General features: G+C 37.7%; 1 protein-coding gene across 6 annotated transcripts; it reads right to left on the minus strand.

Moving 5' to 3' along the window:
* Positions 1 to 1,357: 1,357 nt before the first annotated feature.
* Positions 1,358 to 20,713, minus strand: LOC105042801 (uncharacterized). 6 transcript variants are annotated; one of them, XR_012140973.1, is made up of 13 exons: positions 20,325 to 20,713; positions 20,162 to 20,246; positions 18,887 to 19,017; positions 18,672 to 18,774; positions 18,409 to 18,423; positions 14,804 to 14,949; positions 14,443 to 14,650; positions 11,966 to 12,040; positions 10,615 to 10,731; positions 3,720 to 3,820; positions 2,815 to 2,859; positions 1,809 to 1,907; positions 1,358 to 1,650 (listed from the first exon to the last, which is right to left on the minus strand). XR_012140973.1 is itself a non-coding variant. In XM_073256530.1 (12 exons), exons 1-12 carry the CDS (start codon positions 20,612 to 20,614, stop codon positions 1,630 to 1,632), a joined length of 1,332 nt encoding a protein of 443 aa, XP_073112631.1. In that variant the 5' UTR covers positions 20,615 to 20,712; the 3' UTR covers positions 1,358 to 1,629. The 6 variants fall into 6 exon arrangements, 4 of the variants coding, with proteins under 4 accessions (XP_073112631.1, XP_073112632.1, XP_010918423.2 ...); XR_831590.3 differs by having other exon boundaries at positions 3,748 to 3,820; positions 20,325 to 20,712; XM_073256530.1 differs by lacking the exon at positions 3,720 to 3,820 and having other exon boundaries at positions 14,804 to 14,946; positions 20,325 to 20,712.
* Positions 20,714 to 22,609: the final 1,896 nt, after the last annotated feature.

Genomic DNA, 22,609 nt, shown 5'->3' on the forward strand with positions numbered 1-22,609 from the left:
GTTGTAATAAAAGAACGACCACAAAATCATAAAAAAGCATCTACATATGACATTTTACTTCCCGATGGGTGGGACAAGTTGTTTGGATGAAAGTATATTATCTAGATGCTACTCAAAAGCCTCGGACGCAAAATTGTGGCTGAAAAATTTTTTCTTGGACGGACAAAAACTCAACAAAAAAAAAGAGAAAGAAGAGAGAGAAAAACAACATTCGCAATGTCCAACCAGATAACAAGATATTAAAAAAGTCATCTTTGAGAGAAAAAACATTTTAGTCACGTTAAAATTGAGATAAATTTGAAAAACAGATTATGACGTGCATTAAATATATTTGGTGATGGGACAACACATCGTCCTTAGTTTTCCGTGCCTATGAAAGTCCAGTCAGATCGGCCATGAGGGCATCATGTGGACCAATTGGGTGAAGCGGTGTGCTCCACATCAGATTTTCTACACCACAGGCGAAAAAAAAAGAAAAGGGTCGGTTGTTTGGGGCGGGGAAGGGAGAGGGGAGCCTGGGTGCACTGGAACTTGTCAAGATTGTTTAGAGCGTGGCCATATGTCTGGTAAATGAGCAGGGCAGCAACAGGTAGGCTGGGGTTTCCGGAGCAGTTTAACAGAAGACTTATCCATTCATCGTATGAAGAGATGATGTTTGACACAGATTAGTTTAGAAGGTCCGCATTCTATATAAAATCGAAATATTTAACAATAATCACTGTTGCTGGTGTTTGGCCGGAACAATAAGCATCATATGATCTATCGAAGGCAATCATTTAAAAGGAGGCTCCAGATTGCTTGGTTCTCTTAATTGGACGTCTTCTTTGATGTTTGTAATAATAGCCCAGCAAAGCGGCAACAATGTGACGGCGGATGTAGCCGAGCAACTCGATTTAAAATGTAGGATTCTTCTGATTGGCTCAACAGGAGCAAAATGAATCGAGTGAGATCAAAGAGTTATCTGAATTAGTCAACACACTCCCAGGTTCAGCTCACTACAGTTGGCCGGTGATATGATAAAAACATATGGCTTCAGTTCTAACAAAGTTGATGTGTTTTCACTTGGATCAATACAGTAAACCATGACAACCCTTGTAGTCAAGCAATGAGTGAATAACGTCCAATTGTTGGATTCATTGACACTATCCAGGTGGAAGAAACCAACAAAAGGTCCAGAATCAAGTTGGTTTGAATGAAAGCACATGAAATATGCCTATTTAGTACATAACCATTTAGTTTATAAGTTATTGTCTAGAATCAAGATGGTTTGAATGAAACCACATCAACCAATCATATTTCGTACATAACCATTTAGATAATAACTTATTGTCCTAATTTACTTGCAAACCAAAGAACATAAAAATAATTGAATTTGCAATTAAGATACAGAGTGCGGACAACAATGATAGATCCTAGCATTCGGTTCCTGGATGGTAACCACATTTGTAAGGTTTACATTAACTCATGAATAAATAATAAGCGTAGCTGTATGTACACTTGAAGAAGTTCAACATAAGAATGTAGTGGAAAATAACAGAGGAATTACATGGCGCAAATGAACTACAGGCCTGAAGCTGTCACGGTGAATTCTATTATCATAGCGCCCCCCAGTAGCAGGACACCCAAAACTCAGGCTGTATCAACAAAAATCTGCATAGATGAACAGTGACATTGTAAAAAACTTCAGAGAAAACTCAATGTTGCAATTATAACATTATAAATTTGATTATAGTTTATATATCCAAATTGCAGGTGACTGTAGTTTAATGTGGAAGCAAAGCCAACTTCTGAAGAACTGAAGCACTGACCTCCATCTCTGGTAATGGGTCATACAATTTCTTTTGATAAGCATCAAATACCGTAATTCCTGAGATTTTCTGAACCCCCAGCCTAGTAGCAATCAGATTCTGCATAAGCATTTAAAAACTCACCATTTACAAATGTATGTTTTCATTTACATATGGAACAATATAATGGATTAAAAGAACCAAAAACTGAACTAATTGTCGCTAAAAAATGAAATGACAAAAAACAGTGTGTAAAAAGCAGGAATAGCCCGCATGCTGAACAACAAGAAATTTGGCCAACAGCAAAGGAAGAGAAAGGTTTGGTCATATCATGTGTGATGAAATGCCCAAAATCGAAAATTATCTGAACAGGTTGAAGGTATCATTGTGATCTATCAGTATAGGCATCAAAAAGAATCAAGTAAAATTCCTCATAACATGTCTGGTATATGTATGATACCCCCCTGGATCCTTGTGTGATGCCCAGCTATCACCATGTTGATTTCTAAAATATTAACCTCAGTGTGAGGCAACAAGAAGTTAAGAGTAATGTGCATTCTAATGGAGTCCTCAGGTAAAATATTTGTCAAGCACACTGACTACTGGAATTTGATAAAGGGGAACACCCAATATTTCCTTTTTTATTTTTCAGTACAACCTTTAGTTCCTATTTAAAACGTGATAAAATACAAGAAGATATCAACATAAGTATTTGGTATCATAGCATCTGAATCATAAGAAAAAACACAAATAATTATAGAAAAACAAGTAATGCCTTTTATTCCTATAGTTCCATGATTGCACATAGTTGGGCTATTTATATGCACCAATTCTATCGTTTAATGGGGGTTCATCCAATGCCAAATATTTATTCTTGGATTTATGGCAAACCTTTATCATCTTTCATCACAACTCCCAGGAAGTAACCTTTTTAAGCCCTTGCTATCAGGTCGTGCACATGGAAGCTAAATTCCTAAAATTATTATCTCACAGATAAACACTGTATAATAGATGATAGCTCTCTCACCAGGCTAAAGTTGGCAGAGCCGAAAGCCTCCACTGGTGGTAGAACCTGTAAGTGGAGTAAACATGGCGATTATTAGAATGTGAAAACAAGATAGGAGCAGAGTACTGTTCGGAAACATGATATAAATGGAAAGAATGATCAGAGCAAAGGCATTATCTCCCAAGATGTACAAACAACTCTATTATGGACCTCATCAAATCAACATCATATATAACATCTAACATACAATAATATATAACAGACTGAGGAACTATAGAATTTTATATTTAATGATAGTTTTGCATCATTAACGAACCAAGCGGAGTCACATCACCCCTGAGACATGTTCTCAGCTAGTGTTGAATGATGACATTTATTTGGATGATGCAAGTATGTAACCAATACAATCTAACAGATGCAACACCACTAGTTGATAGTTTTGCATCATTAATGAGCCAACCAGAGTCACATCACCCCTGAGACATGTTCTCAGCTAGTGTCGAATGATGACATTTATTTGGATGATGCAAGTATGTAACCAATACAATGTAATGGATGCAACACCGCTAATTGAGGAACTCGCACATTCGAAAATTGTACTTTCCCGTTAAGAAAAGAAAAAAGTTGATAAATCTATCTACAAGCTATCACAATTGAGCACAGAGTTTGTTTTACACAATCCCATTACTATAAAAAGAGTAATCTTTTCATGTATCAAGTTGAAGTCTAGCTCTGGTATTGGTTACAAATCATCCCATTTATTAGAGTTCGAAGTGAACGTACATTAGACTCGACATCATGGGGCTGATGGGATAGGGGCAACAAATAAAAATAAACATGTCAATATAAAGTTATAGAAGGGATGAGCATGTAGATAATAACAACTAAAATCAGCCAGATAGAGAAAGTCTCAAATCGCTCCTCACCAACCAAAAGGAAAAACAGTCCAAATACCAATTTCAAGATCCAGCTGAATCATTGAACTTCTCTTGCAGGGACAACCAAAAGCCAGTTGCTTCATCTGATTCTGGCAAGATACAGCAATTGATTTGCAATTTGAACCCAAAAGGGTGAAGTGTGCTAATGATGGCTAAAAGATCCAACTTTCGTTGATATTACACATGTTGATCTCACATAATTTCTCCAAAATTATCATGACAGGGTTCAAACTATATAGCAGTAATAGCATTTAAAAAAAATCCGCTTGGGAACAATTTAAGATGCAGCACACGAGAAGCTATAAATGGTAATACAATTCACATACGCACATGATACATCAACATCATGTCTAAGAAAGAGTAACCAAGTCGCATTTTGATGGAGATTGAGTTGAGGCATTATATTTACTTCAACTAAAGCTATCTTCAATCATGTTATGCTAGAACTTCAGTTTATTCTTTCAAGCAGCAATCAATATTCAGAAACCTGTCCATGTTGGCAGGTTGATCTATCTGATTCACATTGCGTATTGGCAAAAATACAGGTTGGGTCAGCCCACACTCCAAAATATTTAAAAACATGCTTTGAACCATTGAACTGAATGGTTCAACCATTTGATTCGCCTCGACCATTCCAGTTATGGTTCATGGCTGCTAAGTTATTAATAAAAAAGACAGACGGCCCCAAGTCTGATCTCCAGTTTTCTTCTATTGGTGTTCCATCTGCAGGAACATCCTCACACCCTCAGCTTCTTCTTCGCTCCCTCCCTCCTCTTCTCTTCCCCAGCCCCAAAAAACCTCTTCCCCATCCCATCTTTCCCTCTTAAGAAGCCAACTCACCTCCCATCATCTACTCAGCCTTCTGCTCTACCACCACCACCTACTATCATTGCTACTGATATGGCTGCCACATTGACAAAACAAAGAGAGGAGGATGACAGGAAGCAAAGTTTGAAATATCGAGGATCAAACCCAGTACAGCATGTATCATATCAAGGATTGTGCCAACAAGGGTATTGATCGGACACCCTTACTATGACATCTTTTGGCCTCCAAAATATGGTTGACCTTTATATCATGTTTTCTTGGCTGAAACAAGACAGGACAATAGATTAAGTGCCCAAAGCATGTTGTACCCAATGCCATGTGTATTTATCACATAGAATCACATAACTTGAAATCAAAAACACATTTATAACATCTTCAGCAAATATTTAAATGTACATATTCATATCGTAATGAGCAAGTAGGCATGGCATCAAGGTTTTTAAAGAGACAGATACAATGTAAAATTATGTAGAAATATAGTGAAGATTTCAATTTCTACTATTCTTATACATACAATTGGTGAGCATCCTTAGATTAGCATGATTGCTCTATTATCTTGAAGTCGACATCTAACATTACCTATTTCAACCTAATACTGAATTAAATTCCTAAAATTTAATTGCTTCACAAGTTGATTTGTTGTTTATTTGCTTGAACTGAAATTCAAACAAACACATGGTTACTCTATCTCCAAAATGGAGTACCGGCCTTTTCACCCACAACTGAGCTGTACCAAGCAGTACTGCTGTGTTTGGACATTGATTCCACCTTGATATGTGACAGAGACCAATATGAGTTTAAAACTTATTATCGACATCAAGTAGAAAACAAAATGAAAACTAAAATGAAAACAAAATGAATCTATAGACAGCAGATTAGGAGTTTCCATGGACAAATGAAAACTAAAATTGATCTTCTTAGGTCTTATGGGGCCTTTGTGTTATCGTTGATCTTGCTAAATAGGCCTATGTAATATTATTTAGCTACTTAGGTCACTTGAGTGCTGAGCAAGTCTTATTTTATTTTAAAGTTACTCAACCAGCAAGTTATCTCATATTAGCACTTGCTTGAGTACCAAGTAATGTTTAGTGTATCTTAAGATCGTTTGCCTTACAAGCTACCGCACTTGGCCATTAATAGTTGCTAGCAAGGTTTGCTGAACCGGTACCGCCAGCCGTTTCGGCCGGCCGGCGGTACGGTTCGGTATGATTTCATACCGTACCGAACCGACGATCCGAACCGGAAGAAAAAAGAGAAATTGAGAGAAATAGAGAGAGAGAAAGAGGAAGAAAAAAAAAAGAGGGAGGGGAAGGAGCCGGCGGGGGCCGCCGGACGGCCTCCGACTGAACGCCGTGGCCGTCGGAGGGCGCCGTCCACATGCGCGGCACCGCAGGCGTGAAACAGGGGCATCGCCCCTGTTTCGCAATTTTTTTTAAAAACATGGTTTTAAGTGAAGTCGGCAAACGATTTGCCGGCTTCACGATTTTTATTTTTTTAAAAAAAAAATTTTAAGTCGGCAACCCAGTTGCCGACTTCATAAATTTAAAATTAAAAAAAAAATCGAAACAGACGTCGTCTGTTTCGAAAAAGAAGAAGGGGGCAGAGCCATGGAGGGGCTCCACCCGCTCGACCGCCCTCAGGCCGTCGGCGTCGGCTCGTCGGCCACCGGGAGCCTCGCAACGGAGGCACCGTCTGTCCGGTAGGTTCCCCGCCCCCCCTCCGAGCGCTCTCTCTCTCTTTTTTGCTCTCTTGAAAGTCCTATCGGATGATACGGGGCTCGGAAGCCCTCCGACGGCCGCAGCCGGCCACCGCCGGCCTCCGACGGCTCCCACCTCCCTCCCTTCCCTCCCTCCCTCTCTCTCTTTCTCACTTTTCATTCTTTATTCTTCGATACCGCCGGTGTACCGATTTTACTGACCGAATCGTGCCGGTTCCCCGCCGATCCGGTACGAGATGGGGTGTACCGGCCGATTCGGCACGGTATGGCAAACCTTAGTTGCTAGGCTTGAAGAAAGATTGGCTTGTAATTATCTGTTAGTCCAGGCGCATATTTGTCATAAATCGTTCCCGCACCACACAGGGGGATCTCATGTAACATTGATGAACAAAATGAGTTTCCTTTCATTTCATTAAGTTGCCTCTATGTGATAAAAGTCAGGTGTGAGACCCCACAAAGTGAGTCTAGATGCTCTCTCTCTCTCCTCTCTCTTACTCCTATCTGTTCCTACTATCTCAGCCTAAAAACACATCCTCCCATCCATTCAAAAACCAGCCAAAAGCTTAAATTCTAAGGTTGATGCAACACCTTCCAGTCGCAACTGTCTACATCCTATACCTAGGGGTGTAAACGAGTTAAGCTACTCGAGCTCAAGTCGAGTTCAAGCTCAATTCGACTCAGTAATCATTGAGCTCGAGTAATAGGATATTCGGCTCGAGCCTACTCAAATTATATATATTAATAATAATAGCATTTTTATTTATAATATATATATATATATTAATATATATTATTAATGGGCTAAGGCTTGAATTCGAGCTTGAGTATGGCTTGGTTGATAGTTGACTCAAGTCGAGTCAATCTCGAGTTTTGTCTATTTTTTATTGAGCCGAGCTCGAACTTGGGACATTAAAGCTCGATCGATCTTGAGCCAAATTTTGAGTTCGAGTATTTTGAGTCGACTTGAGCTCAAGCTTCCAGTTACTCAACTCAGCTCAGCCCGATCGCACCCTACCTATATCCACCCATCGACTGTTAGATGGCTATAAGCTTCCTAATCTGCATATGGAATTAGAACCCGGCTACCCCATGATCGTGATTTGATCATCATTAGGTGGTAAGAAACCACGCCTTATGACGAAAGGGGAGCATTACATCCGATCAAGACACCAATATGCCCTCTAATAGACAGTGCTATGGAAAAAATTAGACATTGAACTAAGATTTAGCAATGCTTATCACTCAGGATGGCCAGACTCCAGTCATCAGTTCACTGGAAGACTTTCTAAGGAGCTTAGCACAAGGGAGACCGAGCCGCTGATTAAGAGTGGTTTGTGTGCTTCACTGCTGATTGGATTTGATAGGCTTAAAGGTGCCTACTAAGTGATAAATAAAACCCATCTCATTGTCACCTTCTTGCTTAGCATTTGTGCACTGGATTTCTATCGGCAGAATAGCAGTTTTATTAGACTAATTAATCCAACTCTGATCTCAGCTTTAATCTTCTAAACCATTATTTTATCATAAAGCATGAGATTGTATTTCACAAAAGAACCTTCAAGTGGAAAGGTACTACAAGTCTTCTACTTTCAGTTTTACTACCTCGACTTCCTTATTCCTGCATTTCATAAATATTAAGAGAACATAAAGAGTCAAACCCTTTAGGTTGTCCTACGTCAATATAGGGGGGACCAACCCTGATCTACACTAAACCACCCAATTTGGGGTTGGTTCGAGTGGCATGGGTGTGATTTTGGTTTGAGTTTGCCTGAATTGAGAACCCACATACTATTTTAGAGTTCTTAGATAAGTTTTGAGTGGTATATACTGAAACTAGTTTTTCAAACCATGATAGGGAGTAAGGTGTGGTGTTCCAAAACTAGCCCCTAGATTGATTATTGACATCAAAATGGTGAAGGCATGATCGTCCGAGGATGAAGGTGAAATGGATTTTGGGTAGAAGAAAATTGAATCAGACAGCCAACTGCAGTTTCCCACAATTGAACTCATGGCCTGTGACCCAGCCAACACAGGTCGGACAAGGTCCACAATTTCTAAATAATGGTTTTGGGACCATCCAAAAGCCCTATTTATCAACCAAACATTATATAACCAGCCTTCTCAACCAATTTTTTATTGTCACAAGGGAAGTTCATAACAGATACGACAAATGCAATGTGCAATGGACCACCATCTATCCACAATACAGTTGTCTTTGCTTGCCTCTCCAGCAAAGCAAAGGTGCCTCTGGGAAGGCCGGAATGGAAGTGAAACTTGGGTGCGGAAGCAAGTGGAGGTGAATTTGAGCATGGAAGCAAGGGAACAGAAGTTGCAAGAAATTGGAAGGCAATGGGAGCACCTTACAAGCATTTGCCTAAAATGCTACAATGCTTAAAATTGGTTTTCTATACAACTTAAAATTGGTTATCTATACACCTTAAAATTGGTTTTCTATACAAGCCTAGGTCTTTAAAATTACTTAATAAACAAATGTAAGTGGGAGTGGATTTGAGCATGTGGGTGAGAGTGTGGCAATTATAAGAAACTGGTAAGGAGAGGAAGCATCTTATAACTCAGCTCAACTCAACTCAGCTAAACCTTAATCCCAAACTACTAGTTGGGGCAGCAAAGGAAATACCTTGCAAGCATTTGCAAAAAAGGTTATCATACAAATTAGAATTACTACTAAAGCTTGCTTTGCCACTTTGAAACAAGATCCATGATTTCTAGATCTAAATGGTTCAGGAATAAGAAGCATCATAATTCATGAGCACTATCACAAGTTACGTGGAGTCATGTTAGCTCTAGCCATTTGTAACTATTGACAAATAATTGAAAACACAATTGGACCTGAGCTGTCAAAGCAAATGGCGTGATTAGGCAGGATCCAGACATTGATGTCAACCTCGCATCATGAGCATGAATCTATGATGTCCTTATTTTAAGCGAATTTCACTAGTAACATTTTAACTTTCTTAGATTCCTCGAAGCCAAATAATAGATATTACCATTGATAATTAATGCAAACAAATGAGCAATGTAGCCATGGAGCCAAGTTCCTTGTTAAGACAGAGCCAATTCTGTTGCTTTGTTAACCAATGATGAACACTACCTTTGAATCATTATCAGACCCAGTAAGCCTTATTCTGACTATATAAGTTAGGAGTAATGCATCCTTCTTCAGAAATTATCCCACCTAGGGCTCCTTCACTTGTTAATGCAAACTTCTATAAATTCTTAAATCTTTACACTAGGTCTCAATTTTTCCTCAAAATAGTCTCTAAGTAATTCTATCTTTGATTTGTGCACAGTACCTTGCACCAGCAATAATGGTTTCACCGTGTACCCTTGACTATTTAACTGCTTAATTCCCCGCAGCATGTTTACAACGGACTCAAGCACCAAAGTCATTTGATGTGAATGAGCATATTATGGTTTCTTCTGTCACCATTACCGAGCCTTCCAACTTCAACCAGTTCACCACCGTTCTCTAATTTTTATCATATACAATACTATGATCCATTCTCACCAAGAGAACAATGTTCAGGATTTCTCTACTATAGCTATAACCTTCAGGAGGTTCTTATGTAAGAATCTGAAATAAGTGAGAAGCTCTAGACTGCAGCCTTGTAGGCATAATGTAACTTTAGAGGAACAAACTTTGTTGTTCTTTTTAATAAAGAAAATAACATCAAAGAGACAAAAAAAACTTGTAGAGGCTATCAATGTAGCTCACAAGATCCTGATAAAAATTACAAAGCTAGCCAAGCATTTCTTTCCTTTCCAAAGTTAGGAACTCCCCCACCCCCAACCAACTGGAAAAAAAAAAATCATGCTGCCATTCTTCTAGCAATTTTTTACTTATACATAAGATTAAAAAAAAAAATTCAAGTTGAACAAAAGCATTCGAAATGTTGTCGCATTATGATCATGAACGATGAGAACATTATTTGCAAAATGAAGGCAGAATATCAAAATTTTCCCAGCCAATCAGAAGTGTCATTTGCACAACCAAGATGATCCAATATATGAAGGCTTTAATTTCTGCAATTGCATTCCAAACTAATTCACAAAATGGATTCACACTTCCAATATAATCTTGAGTACATCTCTTTTTATAATAACAACTTTTTAACAAGTAAATCTAATCAAGAAAGAAAAAGCATGGGAAGAAGAAAAGTTCACAAACTCCATAGGGTGAGAGCAAAACTAGGAGAAGAGGATAAACCATGTCTACATTTTACAGAAGGAATCATGATTTACATTTATGTGATTATTTATACAATGAAGAACATATAAAAGTAGCATACAAAACCTATCATCAATAAGGATACTTACCAACTTCTGAATTCCATTAATCATAACAACCTTCTCCTCACTGGTAATGCTTCTAGATATCCAGATTTCAAAAGGGCCCACAGTTCTATCTGTCTGGCTTGTGAGACAAAGATGCACCTGATGAAACACCGAAGTACTTCATAATGCCATCCAGAGCAGTAAAAGGCCACAAGAATTACAAACTAGTTCAAGAATCTTTTCTACAAATTAAATAGAAGAAGGTGAATAAATTCTTTTCTTCCTCAAACCAAGATTCTCACAGAACAATAGTATATCCTACAAGATAATTGGAATGAGGTTCACAAGGTGAATAAAAGCCCACAAAGTATTCATTACAAGTTCCTCAATCACTAATTAAATCTTTGACACATAGTGTTCCTTGGGAACGAACTAAACTAAAATTTGCTCATCAGGATTTTCCTGATATAGAATTCATGGCAGCCTACATGTTCAAAGTGCAGTCTTCATTCTAAAAGCTGGTCAGCCACATAGCTCATTTAAAAAGAACAAGAAAAAAAGAGTATGCATTGACCAGCAGGGACCATCTAGAAACCAGATGGCAAAACAGAACCTTCAAGAAATAGATTATTGCTGTCAGTTTATTAAACAATAGTAAAGGCAAAACAAGAAAAATTAAAAATGGAAAAAGAATTTTCAAACTGCCAGAGCAAATCTATCTAATAGTACAAAATTAGCCTTTCGAGTTGACTATAACATATTCCATTAGTTGAACCGCCAATTTCCTTTTCATCTCAATTTGTTATGGTGGATGTGAAATAGTATATAACTGTACATCTTGATGAGAGAAGACATATGGAAAGAACTTTTGGCATTAAAGGGTCATAATTGAGGCAGAAATTATGATTCAGTCAAGTTTCATCTATGCTGCAATGTTGGATGAAGCTGATGATAAACATCTCAATTCAGCAAAGAGCCGGAAACAGATCAAAAGGGTGGTAATCAAGTTCTGTAATGGTATTAAGAAAAACTATCTTTCACTAGAGAAGTCTTAATCTGTTGAGATATGGACGAAAAGCTTGCTATAAAGATTATTAAGAGAACCACCATCACCATTTAAATAAATTAATTTTTATCATCATGGAAGACCGGATGATAGAAGATGATTTTCCTTCACAAAGATATATGCTCATTTACACATCCAAAAAGCTAGCTGGCTTTAGCCACATGTTCGGGCAGCTCAAATCATCCAACCACGCATAATCCTTAATTCATGGAATTTTACCTGTATTATTGTGGATTTAAAAGGAGAGCACAGTAGAAAAGAAAAACCATAATAGTTTAATAAATATAAGTTCTAGTTTATCTAAAAGCCAACCAAGTCCATGCTTACCAGAAAGGGTCTCTCCAGAATGATAACAGAGGGAACTTCAACAACCTGCACGTCAATGTCCTTGCGTGCAATGGGCTGCCAAGAAACAGAGAAGCTTGGTGCCATAAACATCATCAAAGCATACCAATAAAATGAGGCAGCATTTCCCAAAAAAATTGATAAATGAACAGTAAATGTGGCCTAAAAAGCAATATCAGAGGAGGAATTGAGTATATGGGGGATAAACATACTTATACTGATATATGATATCAAGCCTATGATTTAAATTATAAGAGGAACAAACAGGAACAACTTAAAACAGCTAAGTTTAGGTCATTTCATGCTGGAACTAGTTCGTTCCAGTAGCTTCATGCGAGCTTGGTGTCACTGAGGCTGGTAAATTTCAAAAGGAGCTTTCTTCAATTTATGTGCAAGCACCTTAATTCTTAACAAATATGACAAATAAGAGGACGTGATAGCCAAGCACAAAACTAGGTGACTGCAGAAAAGATTATTTTTCAACAAGTAACACTAAAATCATGAACATCTTTTAAAAGATGAGTGAGATGCTTTCAAGGACCATTACACATAATGGACATGTTAAAGCATATATCTTTTTGATTGGCCTTGGATCTACATATGTTTCTCTCTTTTTTAAAGTCCAAATTTTCCTTTTAAAAATGTACTCCATGTAAAATGAGCTTCTAACTTACTCATGTTTTGGTCAATTAAATATTTAAGCAAGTCTTCTTTGGTAATAGATCATTCGCATACTCTCACTTTTTCACTCTAAGAGCAAACATGCATACATATGGGTGCACACACATGCACACTCACAAGTATGTGCAGATACACCTTTTACTACATGATGCAAAAGAATTCTAACTTGAATAGTCATAGTTAGAGACACCGATAATGCAATTGGAATTCACATAACACAATTTACTAGACGTATCTTTAAAATAGTTGATGTTTCATATATTTTCTAGTACTCATTATGTTCCTGTGTACTGCTTGGTGCCATTGAGAACGAGACCAAAAAAGGATATACAAACCAATACATTTTGCATATTCCAAGAGTCAGTTTGCACATGTTGAGAGATAAAAACCCTTAAATAAGTGATTTTTTAGTGTCAACAATTATAATTTCAGAACAAAAGGGTTTACAGATAAACACTGCCAAAGTGCCAATTATTGACTAAAGCACAATACAAATAAAATCTCCCTTGATTAACTAAAAGAAAAATATAGTAAATACACTTTCTATACTCTTGTTGGTCAAACAAAAACTTAGTTATCAGATACTATTGTTTTTAAGAACTTGTCAGCCTTGGCAGTTTAAATAAAGTGATGTCCAATAGTTGAGACCCCACTTATTATCATAAACTGATTAGAGTAGAATAACTGGAAGAATTTTATGAATCAACAAAGAATACGTTTAACAGTTGAATTGAAATCAATAATAAGACCAAAAAGTTTTATCATTTACCACTGATTATTGGTAAATTTCCTTGTTTCTCTTTTCTTTCTTTTTTTTTCTTTTTTTGTTAGTCAAATGATCAGTGCTACTTCTAGACTTCTTTAATGTATTTTGATCCACTAATACTTTGCAGCTATTAGGACACCCTAAGGATATTGGATCTATCATTTTTAATAACTAAATCACTTTTGAAATAAAAATCTCAACACCTATATGTTTTGCATGTGTTCTAGATTCAACATTATGATTTACGTCATAAATACACATTTTCTAACTAAGCATGCAAAAAACAATGACTAGGGTTGTTAACTCAATACTCTCACTTTCTTCCTGTGAAATTAAAGCACTAAGAAAAGAAACCAATATCAAAAAAAAAAAATCCAAAATCAATTTGGAGGCCAAAGAAATGCCATACCAAGGGTGCGTGGGGGTATGTATGAGTATCCATCAATACCTTTGAACATTAATATGACGTGTTCCATGCCCACCGTAGGTCAAGAGGGGTATGTATGAGTATCCATCAATACCTTTGAACATTAATATAATGTGTTCCATACCCACCGTAGGTCAATATAGGTTCAAACCTCAGCATTTCAAACCTTGCTTAAGTTCCAAACAAGGTCACAAAATAAGATAGAACCTTACAATCCATAACAATCCTAATCAGATGCAGGTTCAGCTTTTTGAATCCCTTAGTGGTCATTGGAACTGGACCTACATTAACCATCTATTTCCTTGCCCATTATGAAGGCAGATGCAGCACCAATGAAAACAAAAATACATCCACATTGCACATGCCTATGAGTCAATCATAAGGAAGCAGCATAGAGGTTAGCATCAAAATGAGAATGTGAGTCATCTAAGCCAATCAAAGTGACATCATTTCAGAGTAATAGTTGTTCTGATGTTCAATTAATTATTTGCTGGTAAATGTAGAATTTTAGAATATGCAGTGTGATCATAAAAATCATAGAATGCAAAATGAACAAGCTCAGCAATCAGGGACTAATGTACTAACGGTGCCATGAATCTGCTGGGTCTGCAGGCGTCCAGGTTCACCCAAATTTGTACGCCATGTTATCTGAAGTTTACCAAGAATATTGCCTCTATCAACCTTTGCATGCCCAGCCTCTTGCGATGACAGCCTTAGTTGATATAGATAATTGTAAATTCCTCCCCCAGCTCTGATGAGGACAGGTGACCTAAATATTCCCCTGTCCACGTAACTTCATACATGAAAGAATGCTAGACAAAATGAAACTACAACATTTGAATAAACAAGTATAGAAGGAAACCAAGATGAACTCATAAACTAACTACAGCTGGAGGAACTTCCAACTTATCTATTGTCCTACGTGATGATTTTTGTGTCCAATCACCTCGCCTGAGAGTTAATTTCTAAGGTGTGTTCATCAGCTTCCAATCTCATTGCAGTCCAATGTTGTGCAGGTTCAAAATCAACTTGATCCATATAAAGATTGGACTTTGTGTGGTTCTCTATGCATGCCTCCAAAAATGTATTCTCCTGAAACGGAAGATCTTGCTTCCTATAATAAGTGGAATTTTTTGCTTGCAGAAGAAAAGGCAACTTAATAATTGTAGACAATCTAAACATGATCTTAGACATGATTAACATGGAAATTTTGGAATATGCAGATATCCTGGTTAGTGTAAAAAATAGTTCATAAAAAAAATAAATAAATAGATTGGGTCATTCAGGTAAGCAATGAAGAACTGCTACTCTATCAAAATAAGCTAGTAAACAATTTTATCACAGCTTCAAAGGCAAGGTGATGGCTCACCTTCTATAGTCTGAACAAATCTAGATACAATGACAAGCTCGTTGGCCTCAAGAAACAATTTTTTCTTCTCAAGTTGTGAGAAATAATCTCATTGGGAGTTTTGTGCACAACAAAGACTAAGGCCTCTCTTTGGAGGGATGAAGAATAAGTAGAGTTTAGAAAATATAAACAATGTTGACATTTCTATAAACTGAATGACCTGCCAATGCATCAATGATCACTCTCAACATGAAGAAAGAATGCAGTACCCCATCAATTAATAAGATTAGATCTTATAGAAGACACATGAAACTGTTTTGAGCTCTTTGCTATTGTTTACCTAGGCTATGCTATTCACTAGTTCAGGGGTATAAACAAGCCAGGGAAGAGCAAGCGATAACCAGTTTATGCTCGGCTCACCTTGGATCAAAAATGCATCCTATTTTCAAATCTAGGAACCTAGCAGTAGGGGTGAGAACAAGAGAGAAGAAGGGGAATTCCACCGTGAATGGAATAAAGCCACAGAAGCCTTAGGCCAGTTTGAGTCAAAGAGTGCCTCCATCTTCAACTAACAACCAGAATTTCTCCCTATTCCTACAAGGATATAAGATAGATAAATAGATAGAGAGATATCATGATCCCACTTTTTCTATAAGGATATTAAAGAGATAGATAGATACCACAATTTTTCTTTGTTCCCTCAACGGTATTGGATAGGGAGGGGAAGATGCCAGTGATAGGATTGCCGCCTGTCAAGTCTTCCTAGAGCTAGAGAATGAATGGCATGATAATCTAATCTATTGAGCCCTTCTACCCTTCTCCCATTAATGTGAGTGAAACAGTGATCATGTTTATTAAATATTGAAAATTTGAAACCATTAGATTGAAGTCTCAATTCATCTTCCCCCACCACCCCCCCACAAAAAAAAAAAACTATTAAAGACAGAAAATTTAGTAATTCGAATTATATATATAGCACTTATTTGTAATTTGAGTTATATCAAGCCAAGCAAAAGCAAACTGGACCTAGCTTATATACTAATCAAGTGACCAATACCAAGCACAAGCTTCAAAACGAGTTGCGCACCAACAGCTTCTTTATTCGACAGCTCTATGAGTTTCTTAATTATAAGCTCTAGAAGAATATTTTCATGCGCTATCTTCAACCCTTTTGTAGAGAAAAGCCTAGTTCATCGTTGGTTGGAGTTTGTGCATCTAATGGGTACTATAGAATTGAACTAGTCTCATGACAAATGATTAGGGCTGGAAGTGGGCTCGGGCCGAGCCGACTTCGGGTTGGGCTTCGGGCTCAGCCCAAAACAATTCAAGTCGGGCTTGGGCCTAAATATAGAGCCCGTTTTTCTTTCGGCCCGGGCTCGAGCATGTCTCTGACCCGGCCCAGGCCCGGGCCCGAATGGCAGCCCGATCAAAAGCCCGATTAATAACCCGAATCTGATTCCAAGTGGGCAACTGGGTTTAGCCGTTATGAGTTAGCCGAGTCAATTAGAAAGATTAAATGGCTAACCAGATTATAGTCAAGTCAAAAGCCTGATTAAATGGTTAACCCGATTAATAAAATCTCTCAACTCCTGAACTCCATGTCTCCATCCTTCTTCGTCCCGATTAAAACCCTTCCTCCCGTCTTCACCTCTTCGATCTCCATCCGGTCTTCCCCCATCAGCATCGCCGACATCCTCTCAAGTTCTCTTCGTGGCCGTCTCCACCGCCAGTGACCACTTCAAGGTCCATCGTCCCCCCCCCCTTTGGACCCCCCCCCGTTCGCCATTCAACAGAGCCCCTAATTGTATGGCTCCTATCGACGTTGGTCACCAACTCACCTCAACGTTCGTCATTCATCACCACCTCTAAGGCTAACAGCAACAAGTATGGCTCTTACCACCAAATGAATCCCCCTTCTTCCGGTCTTCCTTCATCGCCGGTATATCCCTAATCCTCTTAAAATTTTAGGCCTAGGGTTTTGATTCTTTTGAAGTGATCTCCGCCTCCACCGCCGGTTGACCTCATCGACATCCGCGTTGACCACCTCTCTACCATCCGTCGGCTACCGTTGCCTGCTATCATCATCTACAGGCTACAAGTACTTCCGCGGCAAATACAAAGGTCATTCAGAAAATCTAGACCGAGCTCGGGCCATACTCGGGCCAAGCAAGATCTCGGACTGGCCTGAATGTGTTCGGGCCGGGCTCGGGCTTGGGTCTGGGTCAGGTCCATGCCTGAGGCCTAAGCCCGATCCGAAACCCAAAAAAATTTTCGGGCCGGGCACGGGTAGAGGTAGGGCCCGGCCCGGCCCAGCCCAGTTCCACCCCTACAAATGATCATCTAGTTGAATTTTAATTGTATGCCTGTGCCCATTGATCTTCTTATTTGATATCTAGATTATTAGAATATGTTCTCACTCTCCAGGTATCAACATTGACTGTGTTTACTATGTCAGTTAAGTCAGAATATATGATATCAGCTATAGAGAAATGCCGGCACCTCATTTCTTTCATGTTGTTCAGGTTACAAGTGGGACCATGGTTGCCACTTGCCAGTCTACGAAATGAAAAACAGAATAAGAAACATAGCAAAATATAAAGCATTTTACTCTAAATATGCTTACATGTTTCTGATACATGAATCATGTTAGGTAGATAACCCTTTTTATTTACAAACTTTCATACATCTAATCAAACAGTGTTAAATTCACATAAGACATTTATATTTATTTTCTCCATATCATGAAAGAAAAAGAGCTTAGAATCTTTCTGATCCTAAAGAAAACAAAAACTAATAAAGTACATGTCTTATCATATTAATCAACATCAGCATAAAACATTGTTTATCAAAAAAAATAACTATACTAAAAGAAATCATTGTACTGAAAACTTTCTTCAGAAATTGGATGCCACAGTTCCCTTTGTATGGCATATCAGCTGCTGGATAAGGCTTCCTCATAAATATGGCCATTTCAGATAGAACAGGATCACAGAAAGATAAATGGTATCCCAAGACCTCACCACTTCAATGCTAATGTCACATAACTTTTATAAATTGAAAATGAATTGCATGTTATTTGACAATAACAAATTGATGCAGAAACTTATATAATGTGGGAAATGTCAAAACTCCAAATTACTAATGCCATTATAATGGATAAACTTACAATCAGCAATTCCAGTCAGGAATCAGGAAAAACCTACCTTGACAGTGCGAACCTGAACAAGAGAACAAAAGCAGGCAATCAGATAATGCATAAACAGATCAGTTTATTAAGTTAGACAACTCTTGCTACTGTAACATGAATATTTCAGCATACTAAACCATTTTACTTCAGAATTCGATAAAATAATTGCTTATTGATGTGGATTTCAACTGTCTCTAATAAAGATGGTTATACCCCATCACATAATGCCCCTCCACATGAAATTCAACATCACAGTATCACAGAACAAGGAGATGGTACCTTTGTTCTAACTGAAAGTGGGTTTGCAACAACAAACTTAAAAAACTGCGGAAGATATTTGCGCTCACTGTCCCCATCATTGTACAAAGCAGTGCAAACAAGCCTAAAAGTTGTATAGCAGCACAACCCAGTCAACTTACATAACAAAGGCTGAAGTTACCATTAGATAAAAGCAAGAGAACGATCTATCATATATATGTTGAAAAGCAACCTACGTGTGAGGCCCCAATTCTTTAACATCATGTTCTACTATAAAATCATATCTGCCCCCTGACCGTATGGACTCAACAGGTGATTTTGATGTATCCAGCAGCAGTATCCTTTGCCTTTCTGTCTGAATTTCTGCCTGAACAGAGCACAAACTGTTAAACATATGAATTTTCTTTGTTAGCAAAGTTCCAATGACCAAATTGACTCATAAAACCATTAGAAAAATGAACCATAAAACTCCATTGGAAGGATGAATGATAAAAACTGAACCAGAAACATATTTTTAAGGAATGAGTGAAAATAGTAGATGCCATAATAACAGTGACCATCATATAGTTGTTTTGCTGTTTTATTTGTAGAGTCCTACTTGGACTCAAACATGTAAAATTTTGACTGGTTATTAACCCATATAAGAGGGCTATTGCTAACTGTTAGAGTTAGTTCTTTAGAGTTGTTTTGAAGGAGAAGGGCTAGAATGGCTGTCTCTCCCTCTCTTATTCTTTTCCACCATATTCTCCCCTCTATTCTCTTCTTTATCTTTCTTTGTTCTCCTTGTCACCTTCAACTATGGATGTGCACTTCTATTTGAAGCCTTCAAAGCCACAACAACACCAGGGACAAATCCAGATATAAATTAGACTAGTTGGCCACAACGAGGCTTTGATTTCAACTTATATTATTCTATTTTGTTCTCAGACTGATCATATATCTAGAACTTCTTAGTCCTGTAACCTCTTGTAGATGCCAAAATAACTCTAAAAGCTTTTATATGTACCTCAAACCTTAAAAAGGCCACCAAAACTTCGATCCCTTCCCTTCTTTTCATTTGAACCTCAGAAACCTATGGACCCTGTGGCACAGTTCTGGCATACTATACCTTGAAACCTTTAGAGGCCATGTTACCAACGCAAAAAAAATCCAAGATCTACCCTAACTTTCAAACCCTACAAACCCTAGAAGACTCTTGCTCTACCTTCCTTCTTCTATAAACGAGAAGACTACCACAATCCACCTAGAAATCTGTGAAGTGACAGATAGCGCCTAAAACTTTCAAGAACCTTAAAAAAACCTTTTTATTCCTGTTGTCCTCCCATTCATCATACAGAAACGTAGAACAAGAAGAAGATTCTCCATGCATCTGGAACTCAAGTTTCTATACTTTGAGTCTTCTGGTAATCCCACATTGCGGTTCCACATGCATCATCCTGATTATTACACCCAATCTAGTACAAAGAAAATAACAGAACAAACTGAAAGTAGAAGAGAAAAGCAAATCACACCTTGATGACCACATCCCTTGCTTCAAAGTTGGAACTGTTGTTGATGCTGATATAGCTACAGAATGTCTCCCCCAAGTATATAGCTCTACAAATACAGAAACAGAGAGAAGGATGTAAGAATCAAGGCATGTAGATCGAGATAGAGAAAAAGAGCGAGAGAGACCCGAAGGACTGGGGGAGGATTAGGTTGCCGGTGAGGGCCATGGCGTCGATCGGGTTCTGGAGCTGGAACCGATTGCGGAAGCTGAAGTCTCCGCCGCCACTGGTGGAGAAGCGGTCGAGGAGGTGGGAAGAGACGCGGGGGTCGTCGAAGAGGTCCTCCCCGGCGAGGAGGTCAGAGGGGTCGAGGCGGAGGATGGCGTCCTCCGCCTGGAACGACGGGCGGCAGAGCCGCATCACGCGAAAGGCCAGGGAGTGGTGGGTTGGTGACCCAGCCGGCTGGTGACCCGACATCGTCGGCGAGGAGCGAAACGCTGATCGCCGAAGGAGGCCGGTGGGTCAAAACGGCTCGATCTCGGACTGGGAAGGAGGGCCAACGCAAGAAAGCGGCTCAACTTAGATAAACGATAAAAAAAAAAAAAAAAAAAAAATATATATATATATATATATATATATATATATATATATATATATATATATAATAAAAAAATTGCTACAGTAGAGGCCCGTTATGGTACTAAGGTCGGACCAATCGAAGTGTTATTGAAACTTTCTTGTTTCTGTATACATGCGTCCATGGATATCAACATTGCATTTTTTTTTTTTTTATTTGCTAGGATAATTTCATCCATTCATCCAATTTCTGCTTGCAATGCTTCACCACCATTTCATTAATCTTGATGCTGGTGTTTTCACAAATTGTTGCTACCAAGCTACATGTTAATGATACCATGATTATGACTCGATTCTTGATCTTGGCCATCAGCTTGGATAGCAGATTAAAACATATAAAAAAAAAATAGTACACTTCTTCCTTATTTAGCTATAATAATGATATAAATTTTATTTCATTTGATTTTCAAATGATTGCAGTTATCACACCCTCCATGTGTAATTCCTTTGAAGTTACCATGGTTAAACATTTTTCTTTGTACTTACATGCAAAAAAGAGGAAAGTGGCTGCAATATGAAACAAGAATCCTTGAGGCTCTTCTTATTTTATCCTTCTTGCTCTCAGTAGCGTGAATCATTTTTCAATCTCAACGCCCTTTTCTGGAGAGAATTATTTTAGTCTCAAGCTTCAAATCACAATTTTAAGTCTTATTTCTAGATTTGAGAACAACTAAAAAAGATTGAAGCTGATGCTAATTCTCCATCCAAGCTAATTATCTTAGCATCAACTTGAATCAGAAACTCAAGTAGATTGCAAAATTCCACCATAATTCAAATCAAACCAAAAGTGGCATCCCAATCATACTGCTGATCATAATGGACATGTGAACCCAAATATTATTTCTGATGTTCATCTGTCTTTCATATCAACCTTCCATGCCTTATAAGCATGAACCCCACCTAGAGGAGCTATTCATAACACGTAACGACCTATAGGGATTTTGAGTAAGAGTGATAATGAAATATTTAGTTCAATTTTTGTATCGAATATAGATAGAAATTTAAACATCTGACTAATATCCGTATTTAGATCTACATCCATCAAAATATATATATATATATATTTAGATAGATAACTATCTAATTCATCTCCGAATATCTAATTTTATTCAATTTTATATAACACTTACAAATTTTTAAATAAAATAAATAATTATATTAATATAATAATAATTTAATTCATTTTTTATTTAAAAATTATAAAATTTAATTATCTAACTTATATCCATATTTATATTGAGACTTTCCCCACCTTGAAAACAAATATGAATATAAATTTGCATCCTACAAATATTTGCACCTCTATTCATCAAACCACACAAAAATGGATACCGATATACTACCATCCAATCCCTATCTGACTTGATTTCATCCCTTATTTTGCATAAATGAACTAGATATGTCACCTGTACGAATTTTAATATTTGTTCATTTTCTCCTTAAGAGAAAAAAGATGAGAGAAATAAGACGCGTAACAACTCAGAGGCTAACTTGCGTTAAAATACTAAATATTATATCGAAAATTCAAAATATAACAATATATTAATCCGTTCCGTACTCTTGAATCAACAGGTACATACAGTGTGCCAGGTTCTGTAACCTTCTACCCTTTTCTTTTTTCCTTTTTTTTTTCTTTTGGCTATACCAGGTTTTATTATCTTTCTTTCTTTTCTTTTTTTTTTTTTTTTTTTTTTTTTGGGTGCGTGCGTGTGGCCGCCTATCAAGTAGTACCAACACAGCCATTCAAAAGGCTTCTAAATACCCAGGAAAGTTTTCTTAAATTTCCATTATAAATACCATTTAGTATTAACTATGGCATGTCTAAAATCTATAACC

This window comes from Elaeis guineensis, chromosome 4, assembly GCF_000442705.2.
Source record: "Elaeis guineensis isolate ETL-2024a chromosome 4, EG11, whole genome shotgun sequence".
Lineage (NCBI taxonomy): Eukaryota > Viridiplantae > Streptophyta > Magnoliopsida > Arecales > Arecaceae > Elaeis > Elaeis guineensis.

What these genes read in the sequence shown, in the direction of transcription:
- LOC105042801 (XM_010920121.2), bottom strand. Translation starts at nt 20,614, where the DNA reads ATGTCGGGTCACCAGCCGGCTGGGTCACCAACCCACCACTCCCTGGCC. An exon ending in ATCCTCCCCCAGTCCTTCGG is followed by an intron (nt 20,247 to 20,324) that starts GTCTCTCTCGCT and finishes CTGTATTTGTAG; the next exon opens with AGCTATATACTTGGGGGAGA. An exon ending in GAAATTAACTCTCAGGCGAG is followed by an intron (nt 14,651 to 14,803) that starts GTGATTGGACAC and finishes TCATGTATGAAG; the next exon opens with TTACGTGGACAGGGGAATAT.